This window comes from Onthophagus taurus, chromosome 11 (genome assembly GCF_036711975.1).
Source record: "Onthophagus taurus isolate NC chromosome 11, IU_Otau_3.0, whole genome shotgun sequence".
In the NCBI taxonomy this organism is placed as follows: domain Eukaryota; kingdom Metazoa; phylum Arthropoda; class Insecta; order Coleoptera; family Scarabaeidae; genus Onthophagus; species Onthophagus taurus.
The window spans coordinates 4,527,330-4,548,044 of record NC_091976.1 but is presented as its reverse complement, the minus strand read 5'-3'; the positions used below and the strand labels follow the sequence as shown (position 1 = coordinate 4,548,044).

Below are 20,715 nucleotides of genomic sequence, written 5' to 3'. Positions count from 1 at the left end.
ATAATGTTCAAGTGGTCAAACAGCGTACAATCAGATTTCGGCTGATCCTTTCGATTGGTTTGGAATGTCACTATGACATATTGCGGTCTACCCCTGTTGGTAGTTGATGTAACAGGCCAAATCTCTTTATTCCCCCGTCTCATAGATGGCAATTCATAAAACGTCCATTTACGAAAAGGTACAGCTATATTCGAATTTTTATTTAGTCCATCCAAAAGTTTAATCTTTATCGATGGACTGGGAGAAACATGCTTCGCCAGTAATGACACTGTCTTTAGGGTAAACTCTGCAGTGCTGGGGTCGGCTTTAGTCGATATAGATTTAAAACAGTTTGAATCTGTGCGGCTTCTGACAAACCTAAACTTGAAACGACCTCTCATAACCTGATTGTAGTCTCTAAATAATCCAAAAATGTGCACAAGTGGGATTTGAAATACAAAGTTATCGTTTGCGCTGTCCACCGTGGGTAAGGCGCCTTCAGGAGGCCATTTTAACCCGGCAATTTCCAATGATTTACATTCCACATCGTTATGGTGTAGAAGTGTTCTAATTAGCGATGTGAGCCCTGGTTCACGAACCCGTTCTATTTCAACGCCATTATGTTCGAATGCGATGTACTCAAATAGAAATGCCGGCAAATTGTGCGTTAAACTTACGTTATCTGCAGGATTCGTCAATTTTTTAACATAGTTACCCTCAATTCGTATATAACTCTCGAAAAAGGAAAATAAAACATCTTCTTGGTTCCGTTCAATGGTGAACACATCGTTGTTTTGAAACGAATTTGTTGAAGGATGGTAACTGTGCACCTCTTCCCTAGCGATGGAATTATCCACGATAGGATCTCTATAAATGTTTAATTTTTTTGTTGACATGGTATCCCAAATCTTGAAGTAAACGAACGTTGTCAGGTCACAAGGAAGTCTTTCTGCAGACTGATCTAGACGTTCTCTTACGTTTACATTTATACCCTTTACCCTTTTTCAAGGTAGGCTGTGATGGTGGTGTGCGATAGGTCCCACCACCGCCACCAGGCGTTTCAAACATAAATCCCATTATAATGCAACACGTTTCAGCTCTAACCTAATTACGATTTCTTCTCCTCGAAAGTTTACCAATCTACCGCGCTGATCCAGGAGTCTAAGGGTAATGTTCGTTATCGGTCGATCGGTGTCGACTGCAAAATATATTGGGTTCCTAGGCTCTATATTTATACTGAAGCCAGGATCTACCGCCGGTGCAAATTCAAATAGCGTATGTGACTGCTTATTGTTGTAATATGATCCAGAAATTATATTACACTCCACGCGAACGGACGTCACGCGTATTATATTTACAGGGAGATCGGATCTGTGTAATTGTTCGGGTTATCTACCCTTAAACTGATACGTTTCAATGTAGAAGTTTCCTCGCAGACGCTACCATTAGCCGAAGGTAACCTAAAGGTCGAATTTGACGATGATGATGATTACCTGTATCTAACGTATGTGATTGAGGATTCTGAAAGTGGTGTATTCATACCGATTTTACTTCATTCAACGGATATCGATAAGATTTTCGCAATGGAGAAGCTAATTACCTATAAAATGAACCTTTTGGATAGCCTAAATTTTATGGAATACATTAAATCTCTACAGCTTGTTGACGACGATGATATATATAACACGACGTCCATTGAAGAATTATGTTTAAATAATTTATCGGAAATTAATTTTTATGTGATGGAATACTTGGAAATAATAAACTCCACTACAACAGTTTCTATTTGATCACGTGACCGCGCCTCTCGGATCACGTGATCACCTCGTGATAGTGTCGACTGACCACCGTAACTCTAATCACACGCCTAGCTGCTTATCAGTTCAGCGTTAGCGGTCGTCGTGTAAATTTATTAAATTTCGTAATAAAATGTTTCTTTGCAAAGTGTGTAACGGTGCGTTTACCTTAAAACATAATCTTACCCGGCATATACTTGTGAAACACGGTGATGTGCGGGAATCGAACTTTAAATGCCGTATCTGCGAAAAAGGTTATTCAAGATCTGACAAATTGAAACACCATCAAAGAAGCGTACATGGACTAAATGTTCCACGTTGTGTTGCGCCGCCGCCACCACCACTACCATCATCTTTACAAAGTACATCGGCCGGTCCGGTTCAACAGGCATCATTGCGTCATCCGCCTAAACAACAACCCTCCAACCCTTCATCAAGTACGTCAGCGGAGCCTGTTCAACATGTGTCATCAACATCATCACGTCCTTCACCTAAGCAGCAGCAGCGGCAACCCTCCAACTTAGGGCGATGACAGACACGGCGGTTTTCGCCGAATCGGCAGCCGAGTCGGCTGCCGCGACTATTTGGCACACATTGCGGTTTTTACCAGTTGCAATATTCGCTCGGTTTTCTGTTAAGTATAACGGTTATTCAAAGATGGATGATTACAATGATTATTTAAATCATATTATTTATTTGTCAATGCTATATGTGCTTTGGAAACGAAAAAAGAAAAAAAATCGTAGAATGTGGGTGCATCCCATTGTAATGGAAAGAGAAAAGAAAGGTCAGTTTCAAACCTTATTTGCGGAACTAAAAAGTGACGAAGACAAATTTTTCAATTATTTGAGGATGTCAATGACTACTTTTGATGAATTATTAAATACTATAAAGGGAAATATTACTAAAACAAATACTCGTATGAGGTGTAGTATTCCTCCTGAAGAAAAGTTAGTCATTACTCTTAGGTAAGCAAGAAAAAAAAATCATATTTACTCAAGCTTTTTATTCAAAAATATATTTATTATAATATTAACAACCTAGTATGGGAATGAGTCTTCTTCAGTACTAAAAGTTGATATATAGGAACTTGCTGGAGATGGCGATGGAACTGGAACTTGAGGTTGTTGTTGATGGTGTTGTTGCATATTGCTAAATTGACTTTGCGTGAAACTGGGTATTGTTTGTAATTGATTTTGACGTGAATGACCGTATGTTTCGTACTTGGACATGACTTGCAATAATTCTATTCTGCAAAGTGTATTTAGGTGTCTTGGTAACGCTGAAAGACTTGGTTGCAAAGACAGGACGAAATGCCGGTTGTCGTCATTATCATCTGGAGGTGTAGATTTTGCTTCCATCATTTTTTTCTGAACAGTTTCCAACGAATTTATTAATTTGTCCTCAAAAGGATACAGTCTTTTCTTCCCAAGTCTCTTCCATTCTGTTTGTGGAGGGTTGGTCATAGAAGGTCCAGGTTCTTGTTCAGATATTATTGGTTCGGTATTTGAAATTTGTTCTAAAGAATTTATGGTTTGTTTTGGTGTCAAAATATCTTTTAAAAATTGTAAATGCTTTGTATACACATACGGAGCTTTTGTTCTTGCTCCATCCCCAGACTTTCCTTTCCTTTCTTGCAATTCCCTCGCAAATCTATCTCTAATGTTCTTCCATTTCTTTCGTATCAACTCACCTAAAATAAACAAAATGAATATCGACAGAAAGTTACGGTCGTCACTATATTATACAACGAAAAGATCTTCATAACAGTGAGGGAAAATTTGAACAGTTTCATTTTTATGGTTCGTAGCTTTCGAAATAGGGTATCTCTAAAGAAGAAATAAATTACTGGAATCATAAAAAAGAAACTTTTTTAATTTTTCTTACATGATCACTCTTCTAAAAAAATTTTCTCATGGAATATTGCATTTACAATAATATCTTTTTAGATATCTAGCAACTGGGTGCTCCCTAACCGATCTTCATTATACTTTCCGAGTGGGAAGATCTACTGCTAGTTCTATTGTTAAAGAAGTATGCGAGGCAATTTGGTTTTGTTTAGTTGAAAGTACCATACCAAAACTATGTACAAAAAAGTGGTTAGAGATAGCAGCAGGATTTGAAAAAAACGCAAAGTTTCCAAACTGCATTGGAGCCATAGATGGCAAACACATTAGAACTAAGCAACCACCCAACAGTGGCTCTATGTACTATAACTACAAAAATTATTTTTCGACTGTATTGTTTGGAATGTGCGATGCCAACTTTTGTTTTACCTATATAGAAGTCGGATCTTACGGAAAATCTAGTGATGCTGGAATATTCAAGAATTCTGCACTTTTTCGTAAATTAACTGAAGGTTCCTTAAGCGTGCCTCCACCACGATCTTTCCCCAATTCAAATGAACCGTATCCCTATGTAATAATAGGCGATGAAGCATTTCCTCTAGCAGAAAATCTACTTACACCATATGGAGGCAAACATCTTACAGATGCTAAGAAAATATTTAATTACAAACTATCCAGAGCCAGAAGATATATCGAATGTACATTTGGAATTTTGGCTAACAAATGGAGGATATTTCATCGATCACTAGATGTCGACATAGATTTAATTGAAATTATTATTAGAGCCACTTGTGTTCTACATAACTTTGTTAGAAGAAGAGATGGATTGCGAGAAAACCTATTTATTGAAGAGAACATGAATGAAATTGAATCCAATATGCAGAGTTTACCACCAGATTCATATCATAGAGGAAATTCTAGAGCCACTGCTGTTAGAGATCGATATTGTCAATATTTATCAAAATAAACTCAATACTTATAATTATATTAACTTACTTGTAATTATAAATAAATATTTGAACTTACCTAATTGTTTTTTTGCATCTATTGTCATGTTTTGGTCGGCAAAAACATTCACAAGTTCTTCCTATTTTCATGAAATTAAAATCGGAAAACCGAACGAAAGACAGCTCTGTGTGTCCGGGTAGATATAAACACGTGGAATAACAAGCCGCTTTCTGTTCGGGAAGCAGCCGCTGCAGAACGAGTCAACGACGTGTCGAGTCGGCCACAGAGCCGAGAGGCGGTGGGCAACGCTGTGTGTGCCTTAACTAATATGAAACATTAGAAGTATACGCCGAGACGGTGGTCGAGTCGGCAGCCGATTCGACGAAAACCGCCGTGTCTGTCATCGCCCTTATGTCCAATTTGCGGTGTTGACTTTATATCTACCACTCACCTACGGACTCATCTAAGGTTGGAACATGCAACCCCGGTCGAAGGTGAAGATAACGTCGATAGATTGGAATCATGTTTTAAAGGTAGAGTTTGCACCTATAGAGTCGCAGACGTGTTGGCCGATGATGATATACCATCGTTCCTAACAAGATCAGAAGGAGCTGTTAAACGAATGATTGAGGTTAGTTTAGATCGCTGTGGTCCCTCTATAAAGGTTCAGATTGAGTTTTTTGCAAATTATGTTAAAGCCGCGTATGATGAAAATGGGGATGAAGACGTATTAATGTCTGAGAAAAATTGTAATTGTAAATTTCAAGTTGTTTCGGTGGGTACAGATTTGCATGAGGTGTATGTTGGGAAGTGTAGGGAAATTTTAGCTCAAAGCGAAGAATTTCAAGAACGCGACTCTGGGTGGGCCTTCTTCTCCGTATCTCACCTCCTGCTTAATATTAAAAAATTTGAACCTATACCCGGGTCATCGTATATACGTTTATCTCAGGTAATTGCTGAAAAACATGCGTGCGTAAATATTAAAAACTATGAGGACGATGCTTGTTTAGCGTGGTGTTTGACGGCGGCTCTTCATCCTGCAAATCATAGTCACGATCGAACTACAAGCTACCCTCATTATAGTCAAGTACTTAATTTACAAGGGATTACATTTCCCATTACTTTAAAAGATATCATTAATGTAGAAAAATTAAATAATTTAAGTATTAATGTTTACGAATTGTTAAGTAGTAGTAGTGGTAAATACACGGTGGAAGGGCCAATTTATTTTACCAAACAAAGACGCGATATTCATATAAATTTGCTTTATCTATACGAAAACGGCAAGGGACATTTCGTTTTAATTAAAAATCTTTCAAGGCTAATATCAAACCAGTGGGTGAACCGCAACGGCTCTATACATCTTTGTGATGGATGTTTGACGCGGTTTTCATCCGCAGACAAGTTACTCGCACATCAGACTTATGATTGTAATCATGTGATGACCGTTTTACCTACAACCGATTTAAAATCTAAACCAAACTTTTTCGGTTTAAAAACTCCGCAAAATATTTTAGAATTTAACAATTATAAATTCGCTCAAATGGCTCCCTTTGTCATCTACGCTGACTTTGAATCGCTTTTAAAACCGATCGATTATTGTAAGCAGAGTAGCGCTAAATCTTTTACGGAAAAAATTGAGGAACATCAACCGTACAGTTTTGCTTATTACATTGTTTCCAATATTGATAGCAGTTTAAATAAATTTGAAACGTATGCGGGACCGGATGCGCCTAAAATTTGTATCTCTAAATTAATTGATGATGTTAAATTACTTTACAACAAATACTTTAAAACTGTAAAACCAATTATACCTTTAACGGCCGATGAGCAACGGCATTTCGAATCGGCAGAAAATTGTATTATTTGTCAAAATCCTTTTACTTCAAACCAGGTTAAGGTTCGTGATCATTGTCATATTAGCGGCAAATACCGAGGTCCCACCCATTCAAATTGTAATCGAAATTTCAAACTTCAAAATTTTATTCCGATATTTTTTCATAACTTTAGTGGGTATGATTGTCATTTATTTATTAAAGAAATGGGTGATGCAGACAAAGATGGACTTGATGTGTTACCTAATAATAAAGAGAGATACATTAATTTTAGTAAAAGAGTGTTGGTTGATAAGGTAATTAGCGAAGACAAATCTGTTAAAAATGTTTTCTTTAAATTAAGATTTGTTGATTCATTTCGGTTCATGGCGTCTTCATTAGATTCTTTAGCAGGTAACCTTAATGAGTTTGATTTTATTAACGTGCGTAAATTTTACCCACACAATGATTATTTTAAATTGCTGACCAAAAAGGGAATCTTTCCCTACACCTTTATGTCATCATTTGATAGGCTTAATGCCACATCCTTACCCCCTAAAGAGGCATTTTTTAATAATTTAAATTTAGAGGGAATATCTGATGAGCAATATGCCCATGCCCAAACTGTTTGGAAGAAATTTAATTGTCATACTTTTAAGGATTATTCCGATTTATACTTAAAGACCGATGTTCTTCTATTAGCTGATGTATTTGAGAAATTTAGACGGGTATGTTTCAAAACGTACGGTTTAGATCCCGCGCATTATTATACGGCACCGGGGTTATCTTGAGATGCTATGCTAAAATTCACTAAAATTAAATTGGAATTGTTGACGAATATTGATCAAGTTCATTTCATTAAAAAAGGTATCCGTGGGGGCATTTCCCAATGCTCTCTACGTCATGCTAAAGCAAATAATAAATATATGGAAAATTATGATGCTAATTCACCCTCTACATTTTTAATAAATTGGGACGCTAACAATTTGTATTTGTGGGCAATATCTCAATTTATGCCCGTTTCCGACTTTAAATGGTTGACTGAAAACGAAATTCAAAATTTAGATTTTAATAATATAGCCGACGATTACGATTTCGGATATATTTTATACGTGGATATTGCGTATCCCGAACACTTGCACAACCTACATAATGATCTACCTTTCTTAGCCGAAAATTTAATCCCCCCTAATTGTAAATGTGAGAGCGATAAACGATTAATTCCAAATTTATTTGATAAGACAAATTATGTGATTCATTACAGAAATTTAAAACAAGCCGTTGCACACGGATTAATTATAAGTAAAGTAAATAGAGTTTTATCGTTTAAACAATCCCCTTGGTTAAAGTCATATACAGTGTGTCCCCGGATAGGTGAAACGACTCTTATAAAATGTAAATTTTTTTCGATATTAACTGTCATCTTTTGGGGTTCAGGCCTGCTTGATTAAAGACTAATTTTGAACATATTTTCAAATTTTAAAAAACAAGTGAGTGTTGATACTGAAGCTAAAACTTCTTGTGTGTCAGGTAAAGTACCTTTTCTGTTTACAGTATGGTAAAATGTTACTAAGAAATTTTATTCAGAATGAAAAGTTATGGCCATATGCAAATTTTCATCAGCCTACTTTGATAAAACCTATTGTTTATTATTTTCGTCAATAGTACCTTATTACGACTTTTTGTTTTGAGATTCAGATTATTAGGGAGAAATAAACAAACCGTTCTGAAAATGTTCACAAGAAATTAAGTGTGTGTTCGCCCACAAAGGAAAACAGTTGATCATAGTTAATCAGTTTCATCATAATTTTTTTTTCTTAGAGTGAATACTTCCTGCTGTAAGAAATCTTTTGATTAAACGCCAACAAGTACTTCTTTTATTTCCAGTATTTGGAAATTTTTCACAAAATAAAGCAATAATCGTTTTTTTCCCGGTTCCATAACACTGAATCACGTAAACTTTTTCCTGTAATGTTAACATTCTGTTTAAAAAACACTTTAAGTTTACTAAATTACAGTTTGAGAGATTAACAGTGACAGGAAAGCAATTTTGTTTTTCCATGGCAGTCTTTGTTAGAAATAAAATTGTTTGATATGGATTTTTTCAAAGTAGGCCGATCAATCCGAAAATTTGCATATGCCCATAGTTTTTCATTCTGAACAAAACTTCTTAGTAACACTTTCACGTACTGTAAACAGAAAAGGTACTTTACCTGCCACAAAAAGAGTTTTTCTTTCACTGTCAAGGCTCACTTGTTTTTTAATAATTGATAATATGTTCAAAATTAGTCGTTAATCAAGCAGGGCTAAACCCCAAAAGATGACAATTAATATCGAAAAAATTTTACCTTTTATAAGAGTCGTTTCACCTATCCGGGGACACACTGTATAGATAAAAATACAGAGTTACGCCAATCGGCTAAAAATGATTTTGAAAAGGATTTTTTTAAATTAATGAACAACGCAGTTTTCGGTAAAACCATGGAAAATGTTGATAAGCGAGTCGACGTCCGCTTAGTAACCAGTTGGGACGATATCAGGTCTGGCGAAACCGCAGGTCGACCTAGACTTGGAGCTCGGAGTTTAATCGCTAAATTAAATTTTAAAAGTGTTAAAGTATTCACAGAAACGTTTTCGGCAATTCAAATGGAGCGTCTTCATGTAGTCTACGATAAGCCTCTATACGTTGGTTTTACAGTTTTAGAACTCTCAAAATTATTAATGTACGATTTTTATTATGATTTTTTAAAACCTAAATACGGCGAGGACGTTCAGTTGTGTTACATGGATACCGACAGTTTCACCGTACTAATTAAGTCTGACGATGTGTATAATGATGTTAAATTAAATTTAGATAAATTTGATACATCTAACTACAGTCCCGATAATCGGTTTGACATCCCCTTGCAAAATAAAGCGGTTTTAGGTAAGATGAAAGATGAAAATTGCGGAAACGTAATGGTCGAATTTATTGGCTTAAGATCGAAGGTGTACGCAAATCGGGTTGCTGATGGGCGGGTTACTAAAAAATCTAAAGGTATTAGGAAAGCTGTGGTTAAACAAAAGCTTTCATTTCAAAATTATTTCGACTGTTTACATTCAAATTCCGTCTTGTGTAGAAAACAGTTATTATTTAGAAGTTTTAACCACACGGTTTTTACCGTTTTACAAAACAAATTGGCCCTTTCCCCACATGATTCCAAGCGATGTATCGATGCCGATGGTATTAAAACATTGGCTTGGGGTCATTTTACAACTATTTCGAATAACGTTTAAATATATTTAAGTAGGTTAAGTAGAAAATAGTATAATTTTATTCGAGTATGTTTAATTTAAATTTTTTTTAATATAATAATATGTATTAACTTTAATTTTTTGTGATTTGACGCCCCTCGGACCAGGCTTCTATTTTCAGGATATGGGGGCATATGTCTCCATATTATATAAATTAGAAAGTGAGTTTAATCTTTTTACATTGTTATTATATTTATATTAACTTTCATTTTTTAATTTATTTAGATTAAAATGCCCTGACCTGAATTTAATTTGTTTTATTTATCAAATTTCCATACCCTACATATAACTTTAAAGTTCATATTTAATTAGCTTTTTAGAAATATCAAACAATTGCTTATATTACAAAAAATTTATTTAAAAATATTATACGTAAATTATAATAAACTAACTTATCTTTTATATTTAACTTACAAGCTTATTTTAAAAATAATATACCTACATTATTTAAAACTTTAAATTAGTCTATTTCCAGTAAAACGTGCTCTTAATGATACTTTTATATACTATTATAATATCCTTTTCTATTGATTTAATAACGAGCTACTTCTATCATTAAAAATTGGTATACAACTTCGGAACATTCTACTCTTAAACTTACTCGAAAATTTGGGCGATTCAAGCAGAACGCGCACCACATTTTCTCGCTTTCCACTAGCTCTATGAATTCGCTCTTATTTATAATTTGAAACCCCCCCATTACGCTGTTTAGTGGTTTTCGTTGAAATCCTTCTTTATTTTCTAAATAACCAATTGTAAGCTCCCAATCGAACATATCCCAACAATCCCAGCATACACGCCCGTGTTTAGTTTCAGCGTATAATATCCTCACGTATACTACTCCATCCCCATTTATTTGATTGAAAATTTCATCGCTAAAGTATTAGGTTTGTTCGAGCAGAGAATTAGGTATTAGTTTGTGACAAATTAGTGCATTCATGAATGCGTATGCGCACGTAACGATTAATTGCGAACTAGTACGATATTTGTCACAGCTCGAACAGTAAAAATATGAAAACATTGTATTAAACATTGTATATGGCCATTGTATTACTTCGTCTGATAGGTTGCTTATAAAATACACTGTTCGCTGGATTACAGTTTGTAGGGAACTTATACTAATATTAAATCTATCAGCTACATCTCGGAAAGAAGCCGTCTGATGACCAGCAAACCACAGAAATATTAACCTTTAACTGGTGACGTGCATGTGGAGGGACGTGCGTGGTGACGTTGGGTTCTAGGGACCCATGTCTTTTTAAGAGCCTTTGGTATATTTTTCTTTTAGTTTGCCGTTTTATGCTTCACTTCATACCTTACTTAATTAGAAAAGTGGATTCTGCTCATTTTATTACTATTAACAAGGGCGGTATTAAATAAATAATAGCCTACAATAAACAGCAATAGCCTACAAAAAAAGGTATTATTTTATTCTTAGAGAAAGAAATACAAATAAACTAAATAAGGATCACATCTATGATGTCCATATTGTTTAACATATATATGATAACAAAGTAAAATTAAAAATGGCACTCTAGGTTCTATTTTCACAATTTCTGCAGAGCATGTCCGAACATTGTAGACAAATGGGATGTTTACAGTCCTTGCAGTAATATGATGTCTTTCTATCCACATTTTTTGGGCACATGTAGCACCGTTTGCGCTTGGAACGCTCTACAGTATTTTCTACAGCTGCTAGAGGTAGTGTTTCAGGAGCATCAGGTCCTAAAATCCGATTGATCGTTATCCGAAGTTGGGATGGTAACCTATCATTATATGTACGACGTTTCAGTTCGGGTAGTATCAGCTCTCTTGCCAATTGCTTGATAAAATCTAACCGACTGATTTGTTTTCTATTTGGTAAACAGTTGTATAAAATATATGAGTTAACGGAAGACATGTTAATCATTGCGTAAAAAACTGCCATAGGCCATCTACGAGTTCTGCGATTGACGGAATAATTCGCACATTTTTTATCTAAACTGTCTACTCCGCCTTTAGTCATGTTATATAACGCTATTATTTCGGGCTTCCTTGTTTCTTGATCAATGCCAGATGTTTGATGCATAGAAGAAAGTGCAATAACAACCTTGGATTTTTTGGGTACATGAGAAACCAAAGTCATATTTCCGTGAAACCCGTACAACGTTGAGCCCACGGTGCGTCTTCTATTTGATAAAAATGCAATCGATATATCCCTATTATTTTTTCGCATTGTGCCCACATACGTTAATTTTCTCTTTGTAAGTTCATTTACAAGTTCAACCGATGTAAACCAATTGTCGGCTGTAACATTTCTATTGGAGTCATAAATTGGATGTGCAAGTCGAAGAACAGCTTGGGTCGGTTTATTTAGAGTCAATAAGTTTGTATCCAATCCCCTACCATCTGAATTTCTCCCACTGTATATGTATGCATTATAGCAGTAATTATTTCTGGTGTCGGTAAGTATCATCACTTTTATGCCATATTTATTCGGTTTGTTTGGGATGTACATTTTGAAACTGCAGCGACCCCTAAATCCTACTAGCATTTCGTCTACACAGACATATTCTCCCAAAATATAGTTATCTTGAAAGTTTGACACTAGTTTTTCGAAACACCAAGATATAGGTGCTGCAGCATTATCTTTTCTTCTTTGCTGTCTTGTGTTTGAATCATCGAATCGAAGACATGCTAATAACGTCAATATCCGCTTCAGTGACATCGTACAGCAAAATAAATCACGGCCAGTATCATCTGTCGCAAACAGTGAACTCAAATCTTCATGTCCTGACTTGAAGACCCCACTATACAAGAGCAACCCTAATAGCGCTTGAAATTCGATCTCATCCACATTTCGGATTTCTATGCGAGTTGTACCTTGAAATTTTTCGCGATTGGCTTCTAACTTTTGGTTTGTTTTGGAAATTATTTCTTGGGAGAGTTCTTGTGAGAATAGACAATTCCAAATATCGGAGATACGTGAAGAATCCTGAACATTTTTTACAGGTCCTCTGACGCCTGGTAGTTTTATGGTTACTTTATTAGAGGCGGACACTCTTGTTGTTCTTTTTTTCTCTTGTGTGGCCCACTTCAATCTATTTTTTCCATAAAAATATTTAACGCGGCTCTCTTTTCGGTTACTTTTTTCACTTTCATCGTTTAGTAATTGTACGTTTCGTACAGGTACTGCGCAGGTATCATCTATATCACTGTCACCTTGTTCAGAGTCAGAGTTATGGCAACTTTTAGAGTAGTAATCACTAGGACAATCGTCTTTATCACTTGCATTTTCGTCCACTTCAGGAAGTTCAAAATCAGGAAATTTGGATCATCCGGTCTCGTAGATTCGAGATAACGTTTTGTGGCCATTGTTTTTTAATTTATGTTCTTTGATAATATTTTCTATTTACAATTAGTTAAATGCACCCGGATACCCCAACAATGACTTTTCATAAAGTATCTTCAGATTATATTCAGAAATTGAATAGTTTAGACAAAGATGATGCTTACAGTAAGGACGCTTAAAATCAACTGTTATAAATTTTTTGTATGCACAGTAAATCGTTTTTTTTTTCTAAGCCTACTTGGATAATTTTGAAACGAAGCCTATTTGGATTTTTTAGTCAACATCTACCTTAAATTTTTTTTTTTTTTAACGTTTACGACGACGTCGGGTCCCTGGGGCCCATGAGTCGCTGTCGTGGGCTCAATACACGCCGTAAACAATTAAAACATTACCGACTGAGTAAGTTGCTATGTTTTAGGAAGGTATTGAAGAGTTAAGTCTGAAAGTGTTTGTATATGTTGTTCAGCAACCAAAATTAACAGACACGGGTCCCAGAGACCCATACGTCACCAGTTAAAGGTTAATATATGTTGTTTTTCTGTTAATTTTCCATTTCCTCCGGCTTGATAATTATAATACTGGCTGGCTTTAAATCGATTTGCTAGATCTTCAGCAACTACTCTACTCAAACGAAAATGTTCCATAAATTTTGAGTCGCTATACTGTTGTACTGTTATTTCGAAGTACTCTTCATTTTTTGGCTTTATTCGCACTGGTGTATCAAGTAATTCACCTTCTAGGTCATCATCACTTGACTCAAAATTTACTAAAGGCACATCTTCACTTGACGACGAAATATCGGACATGATTATTTATACTCTGATTTATACTAGGTACTTAAGAACGTGTTAACAACAATTACAGAATAATAAAGCGGATATTGTGTTTACAAATATAAATCGATTGTGTCGCCCTCTCGACGTGCTACGTTTATTACCAACAAACTCGCAAAGTATCCACTGCGCATGACAGTACACAATCCGTCAACAATTTTTCGAAACTCAGCAAATTGTAAAAACTATACCCAACCAGTACCCAACTAATCCTAAATTCTGATCGAACACACGACTGGTAGTCGAAAAAGTCAGAATTCGGGATTTATTTACTGCTCGAACACAGTTACCATACTGCGCATGCGTCTCCCAATTTGCAGATTGGTTTTGCCGCTGCTCGAACAAACCTATTATTAACATTTCAATTATCTTTAAAGACTATATTTTAATTTCTAATTTACCTGAAAATTTCAACATTTCTAAAGATGGCGCATTGTAACTTATGATTGAGCTTTCTATTAAACACATCCATTGTAATACACCTCACGTCCACATCATCGAAACATTTTTTATGCGCCCCAAGCTCGAACCAATTATTCTGGAACCACGTGTTCCATAACTCTAACACTACTTTCCACGGCAAGTATTCTTTGAGTGATAGTACATGTAGACGTTTCGATATGTTTAAATTGATTTTCGTTTGAGCCAAATCTTTCAATGAAGGTGCGTTGATCAAAGCCATTGTAGTATATGTTAACGTAAAACAAGTTAAATGATACTAAACTCCTTAATTTAAAACTATTGTATTTAAGCGAAAAGTCGAGAATTCGTAATCTTTATCTAACCACATTAACCCCATTTAACGGTTGCGAGATTTTTATTCTAGTGATAATTACGTTAAATTATTTTATTTATTTTAAATTACATCTTTTTAATTTACATCAATCTAATTCGATTTACGACAGCGATAGGGATGATGCAATAATGAGGGAGCTACTCCCTTACTTCAAGGGTATTTTGCGGTTTTTAGAATTTAGATTTTCTAATTGGTGGATTCACTGATGCGCGCGCATCTTTTTGGCTTAGGGTAATTACTACCCCTGCTGTAATTTCAATGTAGTCCGAGGTAGCCGTTCATACTGATAAGATGTCTCGTCTAAATCTTTTGGGTTCATACGTTTTCCCATTGAAACGTTCGCTTTCTTCGCTACAAATCGATCATCTTTACCCGATTGTGAGAGCTAAAAGAATCGCATCGAACAAATGGCCCTCCGTTATTGTTGAGTTGGAAGATGGTTTTGCGGTATATTTACCGTTGAGAATTGCCGAAGCTATAACTGATGAAGAGTTACGGTCCCTCGATAGGATGTCTTTAGTATATCTCGGAAAGAGGGGATTTCGGGAAACAGAATCCTGTGAATTTAATCCGATTCGATCAGAAAATTTATACGATTCCTTCTCCGGTAGCGGACGTCGCTGAAAATTTGGTGGTGGCCCATACTGTTCCGGAAGTGTCCACACCCGTCAGCAGACGATATCATAGGGCAGCACGGGCCCCTCTTCATGAACGTAACCAAGGCGGTTTCTATTACAATTTAGCGACCGATGTCGTGAACGGTACAGACTAATCTTATCCGTTAATTATGTTTAATTGAAATTTAAATTTTTAATATATGTATTAACTTTAATTTTTTGTGATTTTCTCTTCCTCCTACCCTCAATCAATAATAATAAAGAACATATTTTAAGTCATCGCTCCGCGGGGGATTAACTTCCGCTGATAAGTATACGATCGTCGACGTCGTCTCCCATTGAGCGTTATCTGAAATTTATGTGCGACCTATTGTAATATAGATGGCGCTTATGTAATTTGTATCTCCTCCCAAATATATATTATGTATCGCCACCGTTTTATATTTCAGTCGACGTCTAGCGTTACGATATGTCCCAACGCGATTTGATTGTTGCGATACAAGGTTTAAATGCCTTAAGTATAAGCGCGAACAAACCTAAAGTTCCAATTTCTTCGTTAGAGAAGAATAGGGTGTATCGGGTGATACGTTTCACGCAAGACCCAGATTCGTATCAAGACCTTCTGGCAGAATTGGAGCGCGTTAGGGTATATTTACCACCCCTTTACGCTGATCGCATTTGGAAAGATATCATACACGGACAAGAGCAACTCGATTCGATTAAGCTTGGATTAATCTATGAATGCTTGGGGTTGAAGCGGGGTAGTAGGGAGCCATTAGGGCGCTAGCATGGGGTTGAAGGGGGTGATGGGGTTGAAGGAGGCCAATAGGGCACTAATATGGGGTTGAAGGGGGTGATGGGGTTGAAGGAGGCCAATAGGGCACTAAGAGGGGGTGAAGGGGTTGAAGGGACCATTAGGACACTAACATGGGGTTGAAGATGACATCGGAAGTGACAAGATACCGGAAGTGGGATGACACCGGAAGTGATGTCATCACACCGGAAGTGACGTCATGGGGGATTAGGGGGATGGGGGATTGACTTCCGCTCCAGAACTCTCATTATTTATCTACTGAGCTATATTTTCTTAACGCCACCGCAGTAGTATATGATAGCAGTTGAGCTGCCAAAGCAACATTTTGTGTTTCGTATCTTTGACACCACCGTACATGATTTTCATTTAATTTGAAATTACTGCTTATTTCTAAATCATTTGTTTGAATCAGTTGTTCAAATGGTTGCCAATTTTGAATTAATATTAGCAGATGTGGAGCATCAGGAAAAAAATATATATTACTCCCAATAATTTGGTGTTTTATATAAGTATGTTCATATGTTACACCAAGATCTCTCTATAATTGAACATTACTTCCACCACAATCACTAATACAAGCTTTCACCGTGTAGCCCAAGGTTGTATAAACCTTGATACCTACCTACCTCGCATTCATTCATTCAATAATAGGATGGAATTAGAATTCCGATAAACTTAATTTCTTATCAGCCATCGAAATAAGATTATAGAATTTGTAAATATGGTATGAGAAAGATCTCTCAAACAAACCCGTGCAATGGTCAGGTGGAAAAATAAAAAAAAAAACCTAGTCAATTGATCATGAAAGTTATATCTAAAATTAATCTTCCTATATAAATAACTTGGAGTCTTGCTCAACATTAGTTTATGATAAACCACCAATGGCTGAAGCACTCTTCTGTTCCTCATCGACAATCATCCAGCGTCAACTAACTTATGAGAAATCTTATCATGTTTTCGTATGCCATAAATAAAATGTAGACATGCAGTTTTGAATGTTTTGGATTCTATTTGAATCAAAAGCAGTCAAGGCTGGATGATATACAGAAACCATGTAATTAAATTGAGACAAAACAAGAGCATCACATAACATCCGCTTGACATCTTTAACATATTTACTAACTTGAGAAAAAACGTGGTGTCAAAACATACCACCACCCCTACTAATGTGGTCCATGCTATCCAAATTGTATCCCTTAACCAACAACGGTCCGTCAATGCTTTAAAATTTTTAAATTTTAAATTTTTTTTGTTCAACAATTGTGCAACAACGGAGATAAATCAAGTATTAAACAGTACCATTACTTTCTAAACATAATAAATTAAAATGATCAATCTCAATCTCTCAATCACTATTGAATCCGTAAACATTAACTGATATTGAAAGATTTAGTTTTTCGAATTTACTTATGTCGGATAGACCAATAGGAAATTGAATTCCGTTTAAATTAAAAATTTCTTCGATATTAAAGAAGCGAATTCACATGAATAAATGTTGTGCATAACAGCCAATATACAATACAAAAAACAGAGGTTGTTATAATTACGAATGTTGAGGATAGCACCTTTTTTATTTCTCGACAAATTGGAAGGTAGCGAAATGTAAGTGCCTCCTTGCAGCGGTGAAAATTTATTGATGCAAACCAATAAGTAGTTGCTGGAAACGAATGCCAGAGTTGCGTTCCGCAAATTCTCCCATCTATAAAACATAAAATAAAAATATAATAAATAAGTGCCTAAGAAATCATGCAAACGACTTACTTGATTAATTATAGCTTCAATAAGATTCATTAATAACGATTTAATGGAAGATGAGTGTAATATTAGAAATTGATGGTATTCAAATATTTGATATCTTCTTTTTCAGTTTTTTAACCAATCATATTTTGTTTTAACGCGTTTCGCACTCTGGACTGGATGAGAGGAATACAATCTTTTAAAAACGCTCTAGGGTCTTTATGCACTATATTAAGAATAGCACCTGTTCTTATACGGGACTGAAATGCGGAAGCTACATCTCTCCATTGAATACGATCACTTCTTTTTCTACAAAATCCTTTCCCGCTTTTAATATCTCTCGCTACCGCCAATGATTTTTGAATTTTTAAACCTATTTGCTATATCGCATAAGATTGATTGATAACGTCTCTTGTCTCTTATTCCCCCATTAGATGTACGTAAATTTAGTTACTAATCGAATATTTGTTTTATTTAATTTTTGTAGTATTTTAAGTTTCTCTTCAGTTCTGGAAATATTCAATAAATTCCTCGTAGTTTTAACGGTTTCGGTAGTTAAAAATTCCATCGTGGTTTTTTATATCTTCAAATTCATTAAATTTTAATTTATATGATATTCATACAACCTTATCTGCTACAACCGACTATATTTACTAAATTCTATTAAATCCATACTCTAATTTATGTATTAAACATTCTTAACACTTTACAAATTCAAATTCATGTAGAGCGTTAGATTTTCCCACAGGTTTGCGTTCGATTAGTTTCAAATTTATTTGATCATACTCTCTCGAATTCACCATTTCGTTGAATTCATCATCAATTTGTAGTAAATATCTTTCGGGGAGAAAGATAATGTTTTTCTCAAGCTCCACCAACAAAGAAGAAAATTGGCTTTAACCAATCGTTTTAAAGATACTATCGGATGTACCTCACCAATTTTTAATTCCAAGCAGGAGAGTTGAGGTTTGCTACCGAAAATTTTTTCATTAGCAACTTCAATTTCGACTCAAATTAGCTTTCCTTCCTCCAAGAAGAGTTGCTGGATGTAGAGGACTCTGCTCGCTTTTCCTCACTCTCATCACCAAAACCTGTATTATCATCGACTTTAAAACCTTATAATGGAACAACATCTACAATAAAGTCCATAGCGAACTCTTCGAATGAATTTGAAACAGTGGAACGCACTAATTGTACTAATGATCTAACAGAATATAAATTACGAAACACGGATCTAGTTTCAAGATATGTTCAATTATCCATTACAACTCATAGAGATCTTAAACATTTAGAAACTTGCAATGAGAATTTAAAAAATTTAGATTCCTAAAGAAATTGCATCTTTAAGAGAATCTCTCGATGAAAGAACCCAGGAAATTATGGAGATTAGACAGGATTTAACAAATCGTAAGGGTCAAAATTTAGGTTTATGAGTTGAAATCTAAGCATGGGCTAGTAAATGTGTTCATAAAATGTTACCTAAGCCAGAGTTACGTACTATAGCGCCTACAATGCCTACTATTAAAACAATTACTGATCGGAGTGCGGTTGGTGTTGCTCTTCGTGTGAACGGGAAACAAAAAGGCTAAAAACTAAATTAAATGATTGTAATTCACATAAGTACCCCAACACCGCCACCACCGCTTCCATACATATCCGCCTGTCTGTAATTTATATGGTAACGTTGATTTCTTTAAGCTCCTCTACAATATACGCAATTTCGTTTCTGTACGAATTGTTTCCGACCGCATACGGTGCGTGCAACAATCTCAATCAATCTACCAATTCGTTAACATCATTCCAGTATTTATACTGAACCCGATTGGAATTGACCTCTAGTCCTGATCACGCGGTTTCGCCCGCGTTGTTAAATAGCGGTTTAATTATTCTAATATATTTTTCAGAACGATTACTCGCTATAGGCCCGGTATAGTTCTGTTTACGGGCTCCCGTAAACGTTAGGATATCTTTATACCTCTGAAGATCCTCTTCCGTGAAATTTTTAGGCCCCTTCAATTGTATGAGCTCATATAAACCCGGACTGGTTGGGATATTTAATTTACCGCCGTCAAGTAATATGTGTGTGTCAGTAAATTCAACAGGTTTTGAACCGATCTTCCATCCATCGGTTTTAGAATCGTATCTTATACCCATTCTAAGATCAATTGAATCCTGTTTACCGTACACATAATATAAATTTTTAATTTCAACGAGCTTCCAATGCGTATACGCTCTAATTTTGCTTCAGGTTTCATTAACGCCGAGGTTGAAGGAGATTTTGATACATCAGCTCCTAAACCCTTAGGAATTACGTTCGGACTTTTAACCTCAAATTTATCAACATCTTCATCACTAAAAGTAGATAGATAATGCCGGTTCTGGACCGGAAATCAATCCCCCATCCCCCTAATCCCCCATGACGTCACTTCCGGTGTCATCCCACTTCCGGTGTCATCCCACTTCCGGTATCTTGTCACTTCCGGTATCTTGTCACTTCCGGTGTCATCTTCAACCCCATGCTAGTGCCCTTTTGGCCCTTCAACCCCCAACCCCCTTCAACCCCATGTGAGTGCCCTATTGGCCCCTTCAACCCCATGTGAGTGCCCTAATGGGCCCTCCAACCCCCATCCCCCTTCAACCCCATGTTAGTGCCCTATTGGCCCCCTTCAACCCCCACCCGCCTTCAACCCCATGTTAGTGCCCTATTGCGCTCATACGTTTATCAGCGCGGAGGCTAATCCCCCGCGGAGCGATGACGACGACGGCGATGACGTCGACGATCGTATGCTTATCAGCGGAAGCTAATCCCCCGCGGAGCGATGACTGAATTGAAATAATACTCACCTTAAAATAGGTTATTTATTATTATTATTGATTGATTGATTGACTGATTGATGGTAGGAGGAGGA

At 36.0% G+C, this 20,715-nt stretch overlaps 2 protein-coding genes across 2 annotated transcripts; both read left to right on the top strand.

Moving 5' to 3' along the window:
- The first annotated feature begins 1,908 nt into the window (after positions 1-1,908).
- LOC139431998 (transcription factor Sp7-like) lies at positions 1,909-2,307 on the top strand. The gene has a single exon (XM_071200326.1). The coding sequence runs from the start codon at positions 1,909-1,911 to the stop codon at positions 2,305-2,307; it is 399 nt and encodes a 132-aa protein (XP_071056427.1).
- Positions 2,308-4,478: 2,171 nt separating this feature from the next.
- On the top strand, positions 4,479-9,660 carry LOC139431997 (uncharacterized). Its single transcript, XM_071200325.1, has 4 exons — positions 4,479-4,553; positions 4,914-6,798; positions 6,973-7,112; positions 8,743-9,660. Exons 1-4 carry the CDS (start codon positions 4,479-4,481, stop codon positions 9,658-9,660), a joined length of 3,018 nt encoding a protein of 1,005 aa, XP_071056426.1.
- The last annotated feature ends 11,055 nt before the right edge of the window (positions 9,661-20,715 follow it).